Consider the following 21,268-nt stretch of genomic DNA (forward strand, 5'->3'; position numbering starts at 1 on the left):
TCCGTAGAAGAAAGGCACATGACAGTATTTCTTACGCAGGATGCATCTTGTGAAGTCTTCGGGCAAGGCTTGAACGGAAGCAGGAAGCACGTGGTATGAAAGCGCACGGCGCACGTCCTCCCCCGTCTCCCCTTCCACACGCAGGCGAGAAGGATTTGCGAAATGCGGCTGCTGTCGCCGAGTTGTGTTTGCTGCGGTTCGCGCTGATGTTTCCTTGTAGGTTTCCTCGAGCGTAGGTACGATTCAAAGTGGACCAAATCTCCTACAGTATTCAGGTGCGTGCCCACTGGTCGAGTGAACCGCAGTAGTCCGCGGTTATTTTGTGGCCAGATTGTTTCGTATCTCGTTCTCAATCACGCATGCTTTCAGGTTGCTTGCCTTGCGTTAACTGGTTGTTATTAAGGTGCCGTAGTCTTTGCTAACGTTGATGCTGCAAGACGTATCGCCGAACTGCTTAAGTAAAGTTATATATGGCTAGTCAATTTGACTAGGTAACATTAATTGCGTATACATTAATGGTTCATTAATTTCGTGCTACGTTACACTTGCATGCTCTGCTGACTTCTGTTTCCCCCTTATAATCTCTCTCTTTTTTTCAGGGCTTCGGTGAAGATATCTGCTTCGTTTGGTTCGCTTTATACAAAAAGAAAGTTACGCTGCGATTTCCAGGGAATTGTCTTGAGGCCTGCCATGTTCCATACAGGTCTCCTAATTTTAACCTCATCGCCTAGGATCTTGACAACTAATGTATCCGCCTATTTGAAGGCTGCCAAGAACTTTGTAAACAAGACTTTATACATAAAGCTCGAGCCCAACCAGCACCACTTGTGGCCTGTCCAGCAGCCCGTTTTCACGCCTTCCGAGTTGTCCCAACTACGAAAGCTTATACCAGACATATATTTCAAAGCCGCTGGAGTGTGCGCACACCTTGACATCAGAGTTCTTCAGACGTGCTTCAAGGATCCCGCTCGTAAGGAGAACCACTTGAAGCCATCGTTTGATGTTGTGCTAACAGATGGAAGCCATGCCCGTACCGATTTGGAGCTGTATGTGGGACACCAGTTTAACAAGAGCTGCTCAAATTTCCACCGCCTTGACTGCAAATTGACTGTCAATGAGACCAACGAAGACAACTTCAATGGCTTCAGTCATGGAAGCAATGGGGTCCAAAACAGCTCCACCTTTCAAACTTTTGATAGTGTCTGTCTTGGAGGTACCTTCGACCGCCTGCACCTTGGCCACAAGGTGCTCCTTTCAGAGGCAGTGTTGCATGCGACGGGCAAACTTGTTGTTGGAGTAACGGATGGTGACATGTTGAAAGGTGAATGTCTGTGCTGTTTGTAAAATGTGAATGACAGTCTATTTGTACACATTTCTCGTTGTTAGCCATAACGACATGCGTCAGGCTAGTATATTTGACTTGAGAAATGCCCGAAACAAAATTTGTGGATACCACTGTAAAGCATAGCGACTCATTGGCTAGTTTTCTTAAGCTTTCGTTTGAATTTATTCTTATCCTTTGTTTTTAAACATTCTAGCCATGTACTGTTGCTATACAACAGAGATACAATTTACATACTTCTTGAAAGTCATCATATGTATGATATGTGTTTTTTGTTTTTTTTAATTAAGTGTAACTGTGGCAAAAACATCACATATTTTCTTCAATTCTTACAAATTCTCTTCGAGCTTGGTTTCTGTACTTCTTTTCTTAGTTTAGGTGGCTTTGAAGGAAGCTTACTTTTATTGATTATGCTTACTAGAATAGGAATGCAGCCCGACATATTTTTTCTCTCTGTACTTTTATCATTCGTAATTATGCAAGCCATTTGTGTATGACAGGCAATATGTCAGTTGTGAGGATATAACCTTGGTGAAACTTAATTTTTATATCTTCTTGACAGAAGTAAATGAGATGTGGGATATGTAATAATAAACTCTGCTTTTCTCTGGCTGAATTTAGTTTTTGATCACTAGAACAGAATTCATAAAAAACTTTATGATGCTTCATGTAGAAATGCTGTTTCATGGCTACTGCCTGTATTTTCCTTACTTTACCAATCTTGGTAGATTGGTTGACTAAGTTGTCGCACTGCTAAGCTCGAGGGCATGGGCACAATTCCTAACAGTGAAGGATTCATATAGATAGGCTCATAATACAAAAATAACCGTCTGCTCAGGTGGTAATGAATAATCCGGGGTGGTCAGCACAAATCGGAGTCGTCCTAAACAAACCGTGTACCATAATTTATTTTTTTCGTTACTTTTCCTCAGCCTGATTTTTTTTTTGTATTCTATTGCAGGCAAGTTGCTCTGGGAGCTGATAGAGCCCGTGGAGGCACGCATGTGTGCCCTGCTAGACTTTCTGCATGACATAGACGCAACACTTCACTATGATGTGCAGCCGATCTACAACCCCTATGGTCCTACCATTGAAGACGATAATTTGGAATGCCTGTACGTCAGTGAAGAAACTATGAAAGGAGGCAGACTGGTCAATGAGGAACGAGCCAGACGGGTTTGTGCTTTCACATCTGCAATCTTTAGGCGTGATGAGAAGCAGGGGAAGGGGGTAACGAAATCGGCTACAGGCATGAAGTATTTTAAAATTATTGATTGCGAAACGGTGTAGGTGATGGCACCAATTAACTGGCAAGACAATATGATGCCCTGCCATTCAACCATTCTGTCATCTGTTGTTTCACTGTAATAAACATAAATCAATGAGCGTAGCTCAGAACCATCGTATAGTGCAATTGATATGAAGCATTTGTTACATCAGAAGGCTGTTAAAGTAAGCGAAATTTAAACTAAAAGGGAAATAATAAAATAGCAATTAATATTTCCCTTTTGCTCCTGTGATATCAGAGCAGCTGTGATACATTTTGCTGAACACCTGTTGCCCCATGCTATGAGGCGGTGAACTTTTGGACTTTAGAATCAGCTTCCGTTCTTGGCATCAGACTTCTCAAGAGAGCAAGAGCCCTCTATGTAGCACTGTATTATTATTTGACCAGCTTTGCATTTGTTTCATCAATGTGTGTTGCCAACAAGACTCAAATTCAGCTCTCAACCATTTGGTGTACACAGACATGGAAACCATTCCGTAGCATCTGTGGCAGCTCGCAAGTCAAAGAAAAAACAAATTCGTTCAGCAATTTTCAATAACCAAAAGTAGAAAATTATCAGGCAAATTTTACAAATTATAGCAACCAAATTAACTTCAATAAAAAAAATTTGGGTTAGTTAGGCAAGTAAGTGTGTTATGCTTAAAAGAGGGAAAATAAAGCAACCTTGCTCAAGACCTTGAGTAGCGTTTTAAGATTTTTCCTTATGGGCTTTCTTGACTATTGTCTGTTCCGAGGGGAAAGGTGTAAAGACAACAAAAGACGAAAGGGAAATAAACATGCGCTGGGTACCGGGGTGCAATTTTCATACCGAATAATTGTCTTTACAGTCAAGGAGAAGCATATATTATATATAATAGCAAACGATAAGACCAAAATGGACAACACAAGTATTGTTGCTTTTGTCGCATCTTTTTTGCATTAATTTTAATCAACGACAGGTAACCTGTCTTGGTACATAAGCTTAAAAAGAGCATAAGAATGTCTACGAATGTTGCTAATTACCATTTGAGGAATTAATTAGGGTTAAAAATATTTTGCTTTTCACGCCAACTGCAGGTACATGGTGCTGCTGCAGTAGTGAAGTAAATTTGAGCCAGGTTGTTGTCAAAGCATGAGAAGATGAATTTTATATCTATTATTTCTACCGAAATGCTTGTTGTCATTTCAGCCATCCTTCCACGAAAACACTCTTCGTTAAAGGCGTCAACACACAAGTATGGACGCCCCTGACACTCGCACAAGGATGTTTGCTTTTGTCGCGTGTAACAGCAAATATCTGCCTTATTGTCGATTTGAGGCCAGACCATGATAAGAAAGAGGCCCAATCAATACACTGTACGTTACTTTCAGAGTCTCTGTTACTATCTTATCTTTAAAAGAGCCACTGTGACCGTGACATTGCGTGTTGAAGGAAGGCATTGATACAATGGCTGTTTGTTTTGCGAGATAAGCCATTACTTTCATTGTCGTGTTTAGCCTTTTCAATAGGAAAAAAAAAAAAACTCCGTGCTCTCCTTATCTCACAACGGCAAAATATTGACGGGAGGTAACTTTTGGATAAAACTGTTCAAGTTAGCTGTGCTTTGAGAGAGATAATACAGTAACTGGGCAAAAGAGAAAGTGTGCTGTCGTTTCTTTCTTTTTTGACCTATGAAAGCATCACTTCTCTTCACATAACCACTCGTAGGTCGAAATTTACTTTTGGTGTTACAGTTGTGCACGAGTTTACAAGGAACACGTAGCTGTGAGATTTTTTTTTCAAACTGTGCTGTAGTAGCAGGGTTATACGCATTTGATTATACAGAATAGGCCCTTATCGGTTTCACTCTTCCCTTCGTTATGCTTCGTTTGTCGGCTCGTCCCGACTGGGCCAAGAGGAAGAGTGGCAAGTGCAAGTATTTGCGAGCTTACTAGGAGGTATTGTGGATGATGAGCAAGCAAAATTGTGGGCGTCACGGTATAAACTTAGGGACTGAACACTGCCAAAAGGCTTGGAGAGGAGAAGGGATTGTTTTTTGGAATTTGTGGGGCTCCCACGGCTCGTAGCACTGCCTCATTTAGCTTTGTTCATCGTGACCGCATCCTGAACTCGAAGCATGCGTTTACTCAAAATTGCATCTCACATGAAAATAAGTTTGCTGTATATCCGAAAATTCGTTATGAAGGCTTATTCCTAACACACTATTCATTGCAAGACTATTCATTTACTTCATGACAACCTGTATTTCATTATATCCAGTTGCATTATAATTAGGCTTGAGTGTATAATGAAGGTATTTCCGTGTTGGATACCATTTTGTTATAATGGTGATTAACTGAAAGAAAAACTTTGTTGACATCCAGGGCATGCCTTCAATGGTTATCCGATCCGTAGGACTAGCTGAAGACGTCTGTCGGTGCAGCGGTGAGGAATTTAAAGTGAGCTCGTCTTCACTGAGGCGGCGGCAGCTCGGCACATTGCTTACTCCACCCAAGGTATGTTGGAAGCATGTGAAATTTCACAGTGCTCATGAATGTACATGTGGGTTTTCATACGTGTTTGACTGTCATTCCTTTGGGGAAAGTTTTTTGCCTGGGGCATGGCAGTCAAAGTAACTTTTACCGTGGTCTCTATTCCTTTGTAAAAAAGAAATTGTGATGAAGAATAATTATTTTAACAAATGTGGCAATTCATTTCTATTTTAACATAATTTTTTTTCTTTCAAGTAGCAGTTGTGGCGGCTACATTATCGATGGAGGCAAAAATTTTGTATGCTTGTGTGCTCAGATTTGGGTGCACGCTAAAGAACCTCAGATGGTTGAAATTTCCGGAGCATTCCACTGTGGCGTCTCTTATAATCAGATGGTCGTTTTAGGACGTTAAACCCCACATAACAATTAATGTAACATCAATTGCAGCATGGTAAAACCGTCAGCCTTCATATGGCAGTTGCTGAGGGGCAGGGGGCGAGTTTCTGCCACGAGTTAGTAATCTGCTCAGGCTAATAAATGTGTACATGGTGAGGCTGTTTGAAATGCACTAGAGGTGAAAAACAGAAGAATGTGTCAGTCGGTGGAAAATTTCTTTATTGTAGGAAAAGACATGGTATTTAAGAGCTGTCTGTGGGAACCACGGTATTGCAACACAACCGCTGAGATTAAAACAGGCGTGCTGATTAACGAGACCTGCAATGGCCCACTATCTCCTCGAAGATGAACTATCGGCACACTGAGTTGATCATTGTGTTGAGTCATCTCCTGCATTGGATTAGTCATACTCTTGCATAATTGTGCTGTAGTGTGCAAGAACGGATTTACGTGAACACATTGTAACATAGTACATGTATTTACATAAATCTGTTCCCATACGTCCTAGCATGATTATCCAAGGCAGAGTATAACTAGCATTCCCCAATTGCAGCTGGTCCTGTATTTGTCATGTCGCCATGTCAACTCCTCCAGCTGCTCTTGCTTTTACCTACAGTTAAGTAGTGATAACTGTAGGCTTGTGTGAATAGTAAGTTCCAGGTTTGAAGCAAATAGTGATTTGGTTCAATGAACTTATAGTCGAATTTAATTTAAATAGTATATGTCACATAATATAAAGAAAAACGAGTGTATTTGTCATGACCCAACTAACCTGCTCACGATATATATTTTTTTTAATTGAAACAAGGTCTGTGCAAGCGCCATTGTTTTTGCTTCTAGAAAGTGTAAACAACTTTGAATAGTATGTAGCAGGATTGGACTTTTGGTAGAATGTAAGTGATAACCTGTGAAATGCTTTAATTACATTTCAAAATTTACTATGCTTAGAGCATAAAAGCCAGTATAATGAGAATACAACATTTAAAAAATGATGAATCGATGTGTGGGTCATATGTTTAAATGACTTTAAGGTTTGATTTGCAGCAATATAGATCTTTTTCTTTTTGAATAGGTGTTTTAATAGTTTACCACCTCTGCACTGCAGCAAAGCCATCTTTATGAGGGTTTACATGCAGACCAATATACATCTGTTTGTTCATTTTGAGTGCTTATAAATTTCCAATAAGTGCATTCTTTTGCCTGCCACATGTTCTGCACAATGTTGGTACCATAATTGGTGTCATTGTTATCATTGTCGTGATCATACTAATCTGGTCACAGGAACATAGTGTTGCCAAGAACAAAATTTCAAAATGTTCGACATAAGCACTGACTCATGAAGAGCCACCAATTAGTAGTGTGCTGTGGTGAAGCACAACAAGAGCAACTATGACGCCATGATCACTAGCTTTGCCAACTTGAAGCTCGGCTGCAATGGTGACGTTATGGAAGTTGAGGATCCTCTTCGGGTCCTCTTAGACAATGTCGTGAGTTGTGGTGTATAGCGTTCAACTGCACATGCAAACTTTAATATTCATAAAAGTTACGTTTCAAGCTGTATTCATTGCCAAGATTTGGTAGATGGCATATATGTGTTCATGGATATCAATTTTGCAGGCTGTGAAATCTTGTTGATTTTGTGTCAGTGCCCCCTTTATTGGGTACATGTGACTAACATCCTGTTTCATTGATTTAAGCTGCATGGTTCAACTGAACAGAAATTCTTGCTTGGTGAAGAAACGGTACGCCGTAAATCTCTGATGCCATCGTACCTGCTGTTACCATCTGTTTACAGCCAAGGCCTGATATCCCTGACAAACCTTACCTTGTTGGTTTAACTGGGGGCATCTGCACTGGCAAAAGCCACATCATCAAGACACTCGAGTCTCTTGGTGCTGTGGTGATCAACTGCGACCCACTTGGCCACGAAAGCTACCGACCGGGCACAAAAGCATATTCCCGCATAGTGGAGACCTTCGGTGACAAAGTGGTTAGTGCTGATGGCACAATCAACAGAAAAGTTCTTGGCGCCATCATTTTTGCAGATGAGGTGAGGCTGCCAGATGAGTTTTTACTACATTGGCATGTGGGCTTATAGTGGTCCTTAAAAACTTGAATATAATATTCTTATACATTCTATCTTCAAAGTCTTATGCATCTGTAAATTATATGAATAGGAGGTCATCAAGCTTAGCAAGTCACCCTTGTGAACTTAGCAGATACTCTAGCTCAGTGTCAGAACATTGGTCCAATTAAAAACTTAAGGGGAAAGACTACCCCGGAAACCAAACTTATTTATTTTTAAGATATTTTTGAAACTTTCAGAAGATATTTACTACAATAAAACTAGAGAAACTGCAAAGCTTTATGAAATTGTGTTCAGCAGTTTAGAGTTACTGAGTTGTAACTTGGTGGTTCACTTGTGTGCCTGAGGAAGAGCCAGAAGAAATCCCAGGACATACCAGAAGGCTGAAATTATTTGTTGTCATCCCTGGATAGATATCTTGGGGCACTAAAGAGCTTTTTTTTTTTTTTCAATTTACCCTCCAAAATATGTTTATGCAACCTTGAATTTGATGTAGCCAGTAATGATATTTATCTAAAATTAATTGTTTATTAATAAATTGGTTAGTGACTTCATGGTATGCTTGCTCAACTGTTGCAGCACAGTCTTTCTTTTCATCTGTCTGTGAATGCAACAAACAAAACACATATGCTGCTTGTTTAAAATGGTATGCTTGTTTTCCATCTGTCGAACATGATATTGCTTGTAGTCCTTGGACAGTGTTCTTCCCAGTAAGGACTGCAATGAAGTACGAAAGAGCAGACTGTGATTAAGTTACAACTCTTTTTTTATGACCAGGGCAAACAGTTCAGCTCCTAAATTTTTCTTCTACATTTGTCTGTTTTTGCTTTCATTTCTAAAAATGTTTGCCTGTCCAGGCTATGGAAGGTAAGATAAATGTTGAAAAGGAAATGAAAGGAATCATTCTTCAGAAGACGTTACTGCCTTTAATGTCTATGGTAGGGTAAAAGTTTTTCAGAAGGGTCTGAAATTTCTCCCGATTTGCATTAGATTTTTGAACCTGTTCAAATGATGTCTATCTCTGTTGTTATCAAACGTTCTTGTTTTCCCTTTGCACCAAACTATTTGTTTCATTATGATTGCCAGATTTTTACATGGTTTTGCATTGAATCTTCATTTGCATAAATATTCTACTTGGAAGGCTCTCTTGTACTTCTTGTCCTCCTGAGCTTAACTGCTGTGTTCACTCTCGCATGCAGGCAAAACGACAGCAACTGAACAACATTGTCTGGCCAGAAGTGTCTCAGATCATTGATGAGCGGCTTGAAGAGCATAGGCGAAAAGGTATGCTTGCTCATTTTCATCGACCTGCTGAATTTGAGCCTTCACGATACGCTTTTATTTTTTTTTGTAGGTGCATATTGCTCCAGTTCACCTTGTTTACTGTGTGGTGTCTCGAATTGGCGAGCGAGCGCCACGCTACGCTACACTCTTGGAGTGAACGGACACAGCAGACGCAGTCGGTACAAACCAAACAACATCCATACATTTATTTAACTACTTTTGAAGGACAATACCGTCTGCCGAGTCTATCCATCAATTGTGATTAACACACTACCATACACTCAAACGACATAACAACACAATAACATGGCAAACACAATAACACACCCAAGACGGCGGCGCCAACGCTTGACTTACCACGTGGGCCCGCCCGGAACGCAGGACGCGGTGCCACGCGCTGAGGACCCACGCTAGAGACAACCGTTCGCAGCAACCGCCATGCGCAAAAGAGAGTCGCTTAACTCTCGCCCGCCACGAAGGCTTGCTTCCGCCAGGGCTCACCGCCGGCGCTACCACATGATGATGATGACGATAGTGGCGGCCAACTCTCGCGAACACAACGCCACCTACCGCCTGGTGGTTGTAACTTGAAATGCGGCTTTTGGGCGAGACATGCATGCACCACGTGGCGCAAACAACCTTACAGGGGGGGGGGGGTGTCGGCACCCCCACAAGTGTCTTAACAATGAATAACTCTACTCCTAACCCATTGCTGTTGTACGTCATGATGTATAACTTACTAGCTCATATTCCTCACATTTCATGTGTATTACAACATTCCTTTGGGTCATATTCACCTGGCTTGGCATATCTGCACAGCTTGTGTTAGCAAGTGGGCTTGTTGGTATCGGGCCTAAGTGTAAACACATGTTGACAGAATTAAAAGGGTTGTCGTAATGCAGTTTTTCATACAATTTTATTCATGTGCAGTGTGTTTAAAGTTTTGTTGGTGTGTTTATGTGGCACACCATTGCGATTTTGCATGAGTGTGGCCTGTATAATGGCAGCCTATTTTTCAATTATAAATTTATTGTAACATGTCATTTTCAGTCACTTCAGGTTGTTTTTGTTCCTTAAGAATTTGTAATAAACTGTATTTTTTGTGCAAACATACTATTACCAACTGAAGGAGAAGAAATGGTACTGGCTTGACTCTCAATCAGTTGCTTCTAGTGATGCGACTTTTTAGAGTGCTGCTCTTAGGTGTCTGTTCTTGCATTGAGCTGTACTACCATTGTTGGCCATTGTCAGCATAACCGATAGAGCAAGAAAAGAGTGACGTGGAGTCTGTCAATATCGCGAGTCACTGCCCTCTAACCTAGCTTTCTTCCTCGGTCATGTGCTCGGCTGTCGGTTGGAGCTCGTGCGTATACAGGGCTGGCACGTGCACTGTGGCTGGCTTCACTTGTTTTAACAGGGCTGTTGGCATTTCGCTTGGTTTGTAACCAACGCCTGCAATGCACAGAGTTGTCTGCATAGCACTCGAGCGCTGGCAGTGTGTGTGGCAATATGTAACGAACGTTACATTGCTACCGCTGCGGATAGCCAAAACTTCACACAGTCGACATGGTTCCAACATGAAGCTATGCTCAGAATTCACATTAGTCATCATCGTAATTGTCGGCGAATTTTTGGTGATTCAGTATACTTCAAAAACTTAGATCATGTTTGTCTCTCAGGTACCGAAGTGGTGGTCTTGGAGTCTGCACTTCTTTTGGAGGCTGGCTGGGAAAACAAGTTTCATCAAGTCTGGGTGTGTGTCATTCCTGTGGAGGAAGTAAGTACTGGAATTTGATGAAGGTATTCAAACTGAAGTTGAAGCTCGATTTATTGAAGTGATGACTGCACTCAGGCTGTTTTGATAAGCAAGAAAATTCATAAAATCTGTAAAGGAAATTCTTGCTTCTTAAATATATGAAGTTGTTCAGTAGCGGCTCCCGAAAGCTACAGCAGCATTGTATTTGCTGCTGACCCACACTTGCGCCTGCGAAAAGTCTGCTAGGGTGGCCCCATACATAGAGCCTCCCATATCTATCTGGCCGGATATGTACACTTTCGCAGCAGATCATGTACACTGTCGTGTCCAGCTTTGTCAGGCTGCCAAAATACAAAGACAAAAGAATGATAGCAGTGATTGTGTGGGCAAGCTAACAAGAAAAAAAAGTATAAAGAAAGTACAAAGTATAAATAAAGCAAGAAACTATAAAAAACTGATTTTGTGAGGGTATTTACAGGAACAATAAAGCACCATTGGCCCTAGCACCATGAGGGGCATCAGAGTGCTTCTGAGTGCCGAGCCTGTTTTGTGCATGAGCGTAAAATATCGAGGCTAGTGCGTATAGTGAACTTTAGGTTCAAAATGAATAGGAATTTAGTTCGAATAATCTTGAATTGAATAGTATATATCAAATATTATGAAGAAAAGTGAGAATGTTTGTCATGGCATGAATAATTTGTACATTATTATTTGAAAATTGAGAAGGCCTGTGCATTCTTTTTGGTTAAAAAGGAAGTAGAATGCAACTGATAACCTGTAAAATATGCTACGTTTTAAAGTTCGCTAGAGTTCAGATGAGCTGGTATAACAAAAATATTAACTTAAAAATTAATGAATCAGTGTGATAGTAATATGTTCCTTTAACCTTGAAGTGGAGCTTCGTGGCAATGTGGACTTTTTTTTTTGATAAACATTTTCACGGCTTAGCATCCCTCTACTGCAGTGGAACCACCTTTTTAGGAGTGTTACATGCAGATTAATATACATATAAATCAGTGTGTCCGTGGCTTAGCACCCCTCTAGTGCAGCAAAACCATCTTTACAACTGGTTACGTGCAGTCTAATATGCATTTATTCATTAATTTCAAATACTTCAAAATTTTTCAATATTACTAATTCAAATCGAAGTGAATTCGAATTCTGTGATATTCGTTCGATTATTCAAAGTGTTCGAACATTTGCACGGGCCTAGAAGTATCCGTAAGGCAACTTATACTGGATACAAGGAATACAAAATAGTGTGAACACATGTGGTATCAATGGTGCTGTCAGATTTCAGTACACTTTATAGTGCCCGAGTATTACCACTGGGCATATAAACTGACCATGACACTGAACACACTAATAATATCAAAGATTCATGGAAAGACAATGTTTGGGGCAATGCTGAAAAATTGGTACTTCAAAAATAAACTTTCAAGTTCACCTTTCAAGGATGTTGTGAGAAGATGAACTTCAGAGTTCATTTTTCAATCACCCGAGCATTTTTCAAAGTCAATTTTAATGTGTGGCTCGAAGAGTGATGAGTTTTTCTTGTTTTAGAATTGCTTTAGAAAGAACAGTGGCGTTATAGTCTTCACCTTGAACAGAACATTGTGCAGGAGGGATAGGAGAGTGTGCCGTATCCCTGAATATCTGAAAGGGCATGACCTGATTATTTCCCATCACTGTGGAGGTAGCGTCACACCGTCTGTATTTTGTGAAAATACAATAAACCACTTTTATTTGAACTTTACTTTTCAGCTCAGCCTGGTTTTTAGTTTGCAAGTCACATAGTGCATGGGCATATTTTAGCCTTTGACCTGATAAATGTGTTTTTCTGAAAGGTTGATATCAAAAGGTGTGTCAGTGTTGTGTCCCATGCTGGAATGGTTATTATGCTGAAAAAAAAAAAAGCATTGTTTGTTGGTATTTGAAATGTGATGCCCCTCTTTTCACTATTTGTCTCCTTGTCTTTTAAAAACAGGCGCTGAAGCGAGTGATGGCTAGGGATAACCTGGAGAAAGATCAAGCATTGCGTCGGGTCCAAGCACAGATGTCTAACAAGGAGCGTGTTAACAAGGCTAATGTCATATTCTGCTCTCTTTGGGACTATGCCACAACAGAACGACAGGTAAAGATGGAAGAAGCATGTAGGTGAATTGCTAGCTGTCGCCGTGATACAGTAGTTAACGTGCCTAGCTGCTGACTCAAAAGACGTGGGTTTGACGCCAACTGCCATGGTTGCATTTTGGCGTTGCAGGCCTATGGACTTATACATCTAGGTGTGCATCAAGAGCCCCATGTGGTTGAAATTTTCGTTGGTGCTTGCAGCACTTATTATATATGCTTGATGCAGGAAACTGCTTTATCTTAGTCACTCGCAGCTTTTACTGGTTTTGATTTGGAGGCAAAGAGTACCACTCGGATATAGGAGGAAGGAAAAGGAAGAATACCTAATTCACTGGTGAATTTAGCTGGTGGCATGTCCTAATGGCAGAGAAGTATTGAGCACTAATGCACAGCTGTTTTGTAAGTGGAGGCACTACTTTTGTTGGCGTCACCCAGTGGTTTAGTGAGCCCCCTTAGTGTCTTGCTGGGTTTCAACAGACAAATTTTATGTGCATGGAAGCATCATGCTTTGTGCACAGTGTCATTACTAGATAAGCTTGTTCAACTTAGTGTGCATGAGGAACAAAACATTCTTTCTGTCGGAGTTCTGAATGAATAGAAGGCCTGGAAGCCGAGTCGGAGGGCCAATGGCACAGTAAAGAAAGGTTATTGTTGTGCATGAGAAACAAAACATTCTTTTCGTTGAACTTTTGGATGAATAGAAGCCCTGGCAGCTGAGTCGGAGTGTGCTCTTCGCTGGAAAAGTGTCAATGGCACAGTAAAAAAAGGTTATTGTAGTAACGAGATATTTTTAATTTTGTTTCAGCTTAACTTACTCTCAGTTAAGGAATTAAATATTCTGTGGTCTATGTTGATTTTATGACGGTATGCTCATGTTTATGTGGACATAGTAGCCGTGTGTCAGAAAATGCTGTATCAATGTTTTCCTTTTTTTTGTTAACAACGGCACACTAAGCTGTTTATTCCGCATTGAATTTGAAAGGTCTGAAGAGCAAAATAAGCAGGGCATCAGTTGTCATTGGGGTACAGCAACTGACCTTTCATCCGTAGCTACTGCTCAGCTGTGTAATATTTGTTTGCTTTCAGGTGGCAAGGGCGTGGAATGAACTGCAGGCGTTCTTAAGCAAGAAGAAGTCATCGGCTCTATAATCATCGTGTGTACAGAAACATTTATGCAGTCTCATCTCTGGCATTAATGTATGTGGTGTTGTTCGCAGTGGGGTTAGCAATCGTGTTGGGCAATCACTGGATGAACTTTGCGAAGTGGAGACGATTCTCTATGGTTCGTGAGGAGATTCATGAACCTGTGATAGTGGCACCACAACTGAGGTGAAGTTAAGAGGCACCAGACCTCCGATAATTATATTTACCATTCCTGCATGATTCAGGATATGCAACGTATAAGCAATTAAAGTAAATATATACTACATATATGTATTTTTTCCTAAGTATATATATGCTCATTTAATAAGCATTATGTACAAAATGCAAGGATGTTAAGAACCTTTAGGCAGTGCTGTTGCGTAGCCTACATGTTCCAGTTTTGTACTTTACGAGACATTAGTGAACTTTGCTTCTTTTTGTGTGTGTCAAATACAGTGAGAATTATACAGCTTGTGTTGCCATAGCTGTAAAGTAAGCTGGTGCAAGTCGTGAAATCATTCCTCGCTGCATAGCACCATTTATGCAAGAGCAAAGGCTTACCATTCTGTGCTGTGATCGGACTTGTGATGAGAAGGGCTGGTAGAATTAAAAGCACTGTGCATGCCGAGGTGCATGTGGTCTTAGGGTGAATATTTCGCATCCGCAATGTTTCTTAATCATGTTTACATTACCTGATTGTACACTAGTTTGGTGCAGTTAGTGCATCTGTAAGTGGTCACACGTAACCTCAAAGGGGATATTATCCACGTCTCATTTGTCCAGGGGATATTATCAGTGTCTCATTTGTGACAGTCTTTGCCTGCATTTAGTACAAGGATAATCACATTTTTCAGGTTTTTTTTCTCACCAGTGTTGCTATAATTTTTTTTTTTTTTTGCAAGGGTTGTGTTAAAACAACCCTTACACAAAGTTTTTTTAACACAACTTTGTTACAGTCCTTAATTAAAATGAACACACAAGGTTAACAGTGGTGAGCATTCAATTTGTAATGTGTATTAACATGAGTAAAATAGTGATCACAATACTGCAGGTACCACCCAGGCAACTTAAAAAAGCATGCATCTTGAGATGCTGTGTTTGTTATTGCTGATAACCAAGGGTATTCCGAACACCTTTCATTAATGGCGCAGGGTTCCACAGAGTAAGGTTGGTGTTAGTGTTCTGTCGAAAGATAGTTCATTTCAACATTAGCGTTGTTAAGCAGGCCACACAAGTCGCTGTTACTGCATTCTGTTGCAGGTATCACACTAAAGCAGCAATAAAATTACACCAGACTCTACTAGATATCTTTTAGTACAGCAAGAAATGATTTTAAAAACATTAACATTTTTCCCGTGAAAAAGAAGCTAAATTTCCTCAAATGATCTATAAAATCTGGCAGTCGGCTGACCGAAATGGCAACACTGTCTTAAGAAACATGTCCTGGCAGTTTTTACCTTCTACTAATACGTAAACTTAGCTTAGTCTCAGTCATTGTATCAGCCATAATCATCTTGTGAATGTCTATGGTTTACTATACGGCCATCTTAGCGTTTTTCTGTGTCTAAAAAGGGCCCTATAACATATTCTTTGGCATGGTCAGAAATCTCTGCTAATCGGTATTTGAGGCTCCCAAGTACACCCGAGCAGAATATTATAGTGCAGCATGCAATTTAGAATAAATTCTCAAAGTCAGCCATAAATCGTTTCCTCTCCTCTACAGCGGAAATGCTGTAGGCCTGTGTGCTCAGATTTGGGTGCATGTTAAAGAACCCCAAGTGGTCAAAATTTCTGGAGCCCTCCACTACAGCGTCTCTCATAATCATATGGTGGTTTTGGGATGCTAAACCTCACATATCGATCGATCAATAATCAGTGCGTCACAGGCCTAAGTATTACACCACTGACTGATTTGAGCATGGTGCGCTCAGGAGTTACTGGGGCTGTTGCAGGAGGTTGCGACCTGTCCATGCGTGCGCGTGCAATCACACTGAAAAGCCGCTTTGGAAAAAAAAAAGAGAGACAGCGATAGAGAAAAAATGATCCAGGTCAAGAGGCTTGCCTTCTATTCTATCCCTCCCTTGTTAGCTTCCAGCGCTTTTGTCGACACGAGAAACAATGCAATTGCAGCATGCGACGAATGTTTGCAACTTCGCTCGTACTGGACGGATTCTAAGAATTTTTGCAGCAATCACTTCTTGAGTCAATAAGCTCCTTCAATCAGTCCATCGCATGGCTACTTGGAAAAGTGTTGCCGGGCCCTTTTAAGACATATTACTGAAATGCAAGGCAGCTCTGGTTAGCCTTGTGCCAGAAAACCTAAGCATCTAATTTCTTTGGCCTACAGAGAGCATCAAGCAGAGCTGCGACATGGCACAAGCTAGCATATGCCATTTTACAATGAAAGAAAATTATAGTTGGAAATATACGAGTATTGGAAAACCTAGCTCTTGGCTACTAATACTGAAAATGCTGCATTGAATGACGCTTGGTTTAAACATCTAAAATTTACTTGGTGTCAAGTTACTACTGACAGAAGGATGCACATAGGGGCCAGTTCGTCATGAGTCACAAACTCAAATGCTACAAATCTAAATATTTGCATTACTGAGTTTATTGTTTATGACAGAAGTAGTATCTGTAGATGAACCAATAATCAGCCAAGGTGAAAGCTACGTAGTACTTGCAGATATCAGCTGGTGGAGTGTGTGCATTAAAGCTTTTGAACTTTGCTGTACTATGATAGCTGTGCGTTTTCACTGCTTTCGAAGAATGTTAAAAATGTGATTTCAGCACCAATATTGGATATAGTCACCTCAAACTATGCAATTTTTTAGTTACACTAACACCATATATTTGAGGTCCTTTGTTTTGAAATTTTATGTTGTTGGAAGTTTAAGAGTCAAATATTGCTAAACTTTATGAATAAAACTACGGAGAATTATTGGTGTTTTTGTGTGGCATCTAGAAGTTTCAAATTGTTATTGTAACTTTCTTGTTTCACATATAGTCAGCAGTTATTTTTAACAGGAAACAGTGCGGCCAAGTCCCGTTTGTCTCTTTCTGTTTGCTCGCGCTGCTTTTCGTTATGAAGCCACGCCAACTAGCTAACACTTGCATTGGTGGTCTTCACCTCTTCAGCATTCAAATGTCCTTTTTCAACAGCGAAATCGTTAAAGAAATGTGGACTGAAAAAGGGAGCTGCTTGTATGTCACGAGGCCAACAAAAATGACAAATTGGAACTTGTTTGGTTAGTTCTTTGAATTATTTCAACAAAAGAAATAATTACAAGCAGCTGTGAACATGCTTAGTAAGAGGTGCTACATTTTTTCTTACATGCATTTGTTGGCATATATTTCAGGCGATTTGTTCCCGCCCGTTTTTCTGCTTTACAAGTTTTTGTCATGCATGTTTGCAAAGTTATAAAATTTTACATTTGCTATTGTCCTTTTTAACGAAAAGATAAACTTTCAGGGCAAATTGCACTTAGCACAATTTCATACACCTTATTTAGGACGTGAACATAGGGATTTGGTGTTACCCCAAGCAAAGGACCTAGTTGTAATGTGTGAAAATCTGTGCTCTTGCAGTGTGTTTGGTTGATTGCTAATACACATGTTTAGCACAAATATAGACAACTACTGTGATGGCTAACTGTTCACATTTGCAGACACGCTTTTTCGTGCAATGTTGTTTGTGGCTGTCAGTGCATGCTACTATTTTGGGAAGATCGTAACCTGAAATAAAGAAGTGTTTTGGGCATGGGACTTGTCTGTTATGTTCCATGTCAGAGACACTGCACCAACTATAAGCAAGCTCGGTGATTACTTTCAACATAGAAGAAGAAGAGTGTTAAAAGCTAAGTTTATTCTGCCAGTAAGTGCGGGTACTTACTCCAAAAGTCCTTCTGAATTAGATCGACGTTTAGTGCAGTTATTCTGTACGCTTTTACGTGCTTACGATTTTTCGACGCCTTCGAACCATCTCCTGACGATTCGTCGTTTATTGGCTCACGAATGACGACGGTGCCCTTGCGATATAACGCCGGCAGGTTATTGTAGTTGGTCTGAAACTCCCGAAAGAGTATTTCATTCTTGTCTGACGACACGGTGCCTCGTAATCTTTCTTGAGCTTGCTTAGTAGAAAGGCCTCCTTGCTGCACCAGTGCCCAGAAGGCAGTGTTGTAGAGGTTGTTGATGTGGCAATCGGCTTGACGCCAACTCAAGTAATCCCTGAGATTTGCGTCGCTTGGGTATAAAACTACTCTGCCGTCGAAAGAAGGCGGGTACTGTACGGGGGACGTGAAGAACTGGGGCCAGTAGAACAAGTACGAAGACGTGAACAAGCTGCACACGTTCGTCATGATCTTGCTCGCCCTACGGTTGTAGAGTGAGGCGCTTTTCCGAAACACGAAGCTGTACTCGTCGCTCTGTCCGTACGACACGCAGATCTCGCTGAATTCCTCCATGACGTGCTCCGCACAGCGCGTCATCAGGTCGAGCGCCCGCTTGTCGTTGGGCTTTTCGAAGCCGTGGGCGTCGGAAAACTTGTGAAAGCCCTTGCCGTCAATGCGCACGACGATCCAACAGTTCATCAAGCATTTGTCGTCGGCTTCGAATAGTCGCACGTATTCGAATTTGCTTTTGGCCATTTTGCCAACGTTGGTGGCGGGAGGGAAGTCGGTTTGAAGCAACGCGCGCTGTACACAAGACAATCTGCGCGTTTTTCTGATAGCTGCAACACACAATGATTGCGCAAAGGGTGTCATATCCACGGAACTAGCTTAAACTATAGCAGACTGAGCGAACGAAGCGTATAGAAACGAACACCATGTGTGAGGCACATGTCAAATTAATCAACAGCGTACAACCGAAACCACGTCACCGGAACAAGTCTGTATAGCCGGAAATGACTACGCGCCACCTGTGTAATGATGCGCGTAGTGTACTTTAGGACACTTTCGGAATGCAATATAAGGCTGACAAAATAGTTCCTACGTAAAACTCTTGCATGCGAAACTTTGTCGGTTGTATTATTTATCAAATGTAATATACATGTCCGCAATATTCATATGTTTTACCAGAAATAGTTTCTACAGAAAAGGAGCTTTGTTGTTGAAACGACAAATGAGAGCAGAATAAAAACTATGCTTGATATAAGAATAAAACTAGCTTAGTATACGGGCAGTGGCACTATTTAGAGCTGCATTAAATCGGCCGATGTTCCTGCTTCGTGAAATTGATATTCAAGAAACTTTTTTTCCTGCTCGGCATTGAGCGGATGAATAAGCTGGCCGGTCACAGAAAGCCGCGTCTCTCGTCACGTTGATGTAAAATTCCTCGAGTTCGGCATTGCGTGGAAACCTCCGGGTTCCCATGGAAGCGTCATAATCTTTTATACGGTTACGGCAACATTTTTTGTTACTGCGCTAGTTTTTGCAAAAACTGCAAAGCATAGGTGCAAGTTCAAAGTCGGTCATGGCAGTGGCTACAGTGCGCGAGTGCTAAGCCTGTCAGAACAGTTGTTTACTGATGTCGGTGGCTGGGAACTACGCTAGAACGGTCGCCTAGAGATTTCTCCGTGGATGCGTGCGCTCGCCTGAGTTCTTGCCGTGTCCTGAACGCACAATGAGCTTGAAGCCTGGCAAGAAGGATACCAAAATGCGTATCCGAGCATTTCCTGTGAGTGTCGGCAAACCTTTTACTTCGATGACTTCTAGGCCTAATGTGCGTTCATAAAGTGCTTTTAGGGGCCAAGGAAAATCACACCGCAGATTGTATTTGTCACGTAACGCGATAAGCACGCTTAAGCTGTGAAACCCGTTTCATTACAAGTTATTATTCAGCTGCTGCGATATCTAAATTTCATTTTCTGGCCCGGCGGAAAATGGATTGCAAAGTGGTGCTGCTCCACTGTGTTGTTTATGAAGTGCCTCAGTTTTTCTAAGTGTGAACGATGGCCTCAAGCAATTTTTTAGCACAGGCGTCTTCGCGATATCACATTTACCTCATGACACTGCGACCAAGGTCAGCCTCGGTGGGTACGCTGATTACAGCATGATTTTTTTGCTTTGCTCCGGTTCCGCGATCTTCGTCAGAGTTGCGAAGTTTCGAGTTCACCGCATAAAATTATGGTTTATACCGGCTCTTCTACAGAAACGATAGTTTATTCACTGTTAGTGACATTGGTAGTAGTGTGTGCATTCTCTTGTTTCGTTCGAAATAAGCGTTTTATACAGCGAAATGTTGAAGCTATAAACGTGTTTTAGAGCTGCTCGCTGTGGTCACAGTTTTAGAGTGTTATCAGTATAACTGCCGTACGTAAGAAGAACGCTTTGTGACCGCTGCTGGCATGTCCCCCCCCCCCCCCCCTACATCTTGCAAAAGTTTCACACGTCATTGCCCATTTAATTAATCACTGTGACCACTGTAGGTCGTGACCGCGGCAAATACCAAATATGACCTGTGTGAGCTAGAAACGCAAGGTAGTGACATTGTCTAAAGTTGTGGCATCTAACGAAATGTCAATAAATAACGCCGGCTCTACATCGTCGGGGCATCTGTTTTAAGTTTATTTCATTTTTTCATCGCTCACCACATCCATAGCGTTGTTGGTCGCTAACACCTCCGCTTAAACTAAATTGGAAGGCACTGGACTTCTTTATCTGTGTGCGATTTCACAGCTGTGATCTTCGTTCACAATAACTTGGGTGACTATGACAGACCTTGCTCTGACATTCATGCATGATGCTTAAACTACTTTGAAATTTGTACATTTAGGACAGTGCATACTGTTTGGCATCTTTTAGGAACAGTTTTTATGTCTTGAGAACACCTTCGTGCAGCTCGTTTTTCGAAAGTTCGAGATAGCGCAGCCATAGTTGTAGTTGCAAGTTTATTGTCACTTGCTAAATTTTCGTTCCCTGTTTGTATCTGTATGCATAACTGTGACATCAGCATTAAATTTTGCTTCTTCTCTATGCATATTCATAGCAAATTCAGTAACTTTTTCTAGATTGTCTTGAGCCATCCTATTTGGCCAATCATAATCCAGAGCCCAGTGCAATGTGACTAATCGAAATTGTTCTGGTGTTCCTGTGTTTAATACTTATTTAATGTTAATCGTAAAGGTTGTGCACTATAAGAATAAAAGATTGATGTTGTGGCTTGTAGCAAGTGGCATGCACATTTTCATGTCTTTGATACATTCTATGCATGTATAACATGAACCTTATGTATCTTGACATATCATACTGGATGGTAACTGCAAGCAAAATGTTACTTCAACAGAAACACTATTAAGGGGTAGTGTGTTTTGTGAGCTGAATAAACTTGCCTTTGAAATGTATAAATTGCACTTGTTGAAAATTTTACATTTGAGCTTTGTTA

General features: G+C 41.0%; 3 protein-coding genes across 3 annotated transcripts in view; 2 read left to right on the forward strand and 1 right to left on the reverse strand.

Moving 5' to 3' along the window:
• Positions 1-72: 72 nt before the first annotated feature.
• Ppat-Dpck (Bifunctional Phosphopantetheine adenylyltransferase - Dephospho-CoA kinase) lies at positions 73-17,647 on the forward strand. The gene is made up of 9 exons (XM_037436104.2): positions 73-275; positions 600-1,321; positions 2,304-2,518; positions 4,974-5,105; positions 7,273-7,527; positions 8,763-8,847; positions 10,527-10,624; positions 12,591-12,737; positions 13,823-17,647. The coding sequence occupies exons 2-9, from the start codon at positions 691-693 to the stop codon at positions 13,883-13,885; spliced, it is 1,626 nt and encodes a 541-aa protein (XP_037292001.2). The 5' UTR covers positions 73-275; positions 600-690; the 3' UTR covers positions 13,886-17,647.
• Positions 17,648-17,725: 78 nt separating this feature from the next.
• On the reverse strand, positions 17,726-18,955 carry THG (tRNA-histidine guanylyltransferase). The gene has a single exon (XM_037436105.2). It carries the CDS (start codon positions 18,646-18,648, stop codon positions 17,746-17,748), a length of 903 nt encoding a protein of 300 aa, XP_037292002.2. The 5' UTR covers positions 18,649-18,955; the 3' UTR covers positions 17,726-17,745.
• Positions 18,956-19,126: 171 nt separating this feature from the next.
• Cul3 (cullin 3) overlaps positions 19,127-21,268 on the forward strand; it is a 35,831-nt gene continuing 33,689 nt past the window's right edge. The window contains exon 1 of the mRNA XM_037436103.2: positions 19,127-19,561. Coding sequence (XP_037292000.1) covers positions 19,508-19,561 — 54 coding nt within the window. The 5' untranslated portion in view covers positions 19,127-19,507. The remainder of the gene's footprint in view (positions 19,562-21,268) is intronic.

The sequence above is a fragment of the Rhipicephalus microplus genome, chromosome 1 (genome assembly GCF_043290135.1).
Source record: "Rhipicephalus microplus isolate Deutch F79 chromosome 1, USDA_Rmic, whole genome shotgun sequence".
NCBI lineage: Eukaryota > Metazoa > Arthropoda > Arachnida > Ixodida > Ixodidae > Rhipicephalus > Rhipicephalus microplus.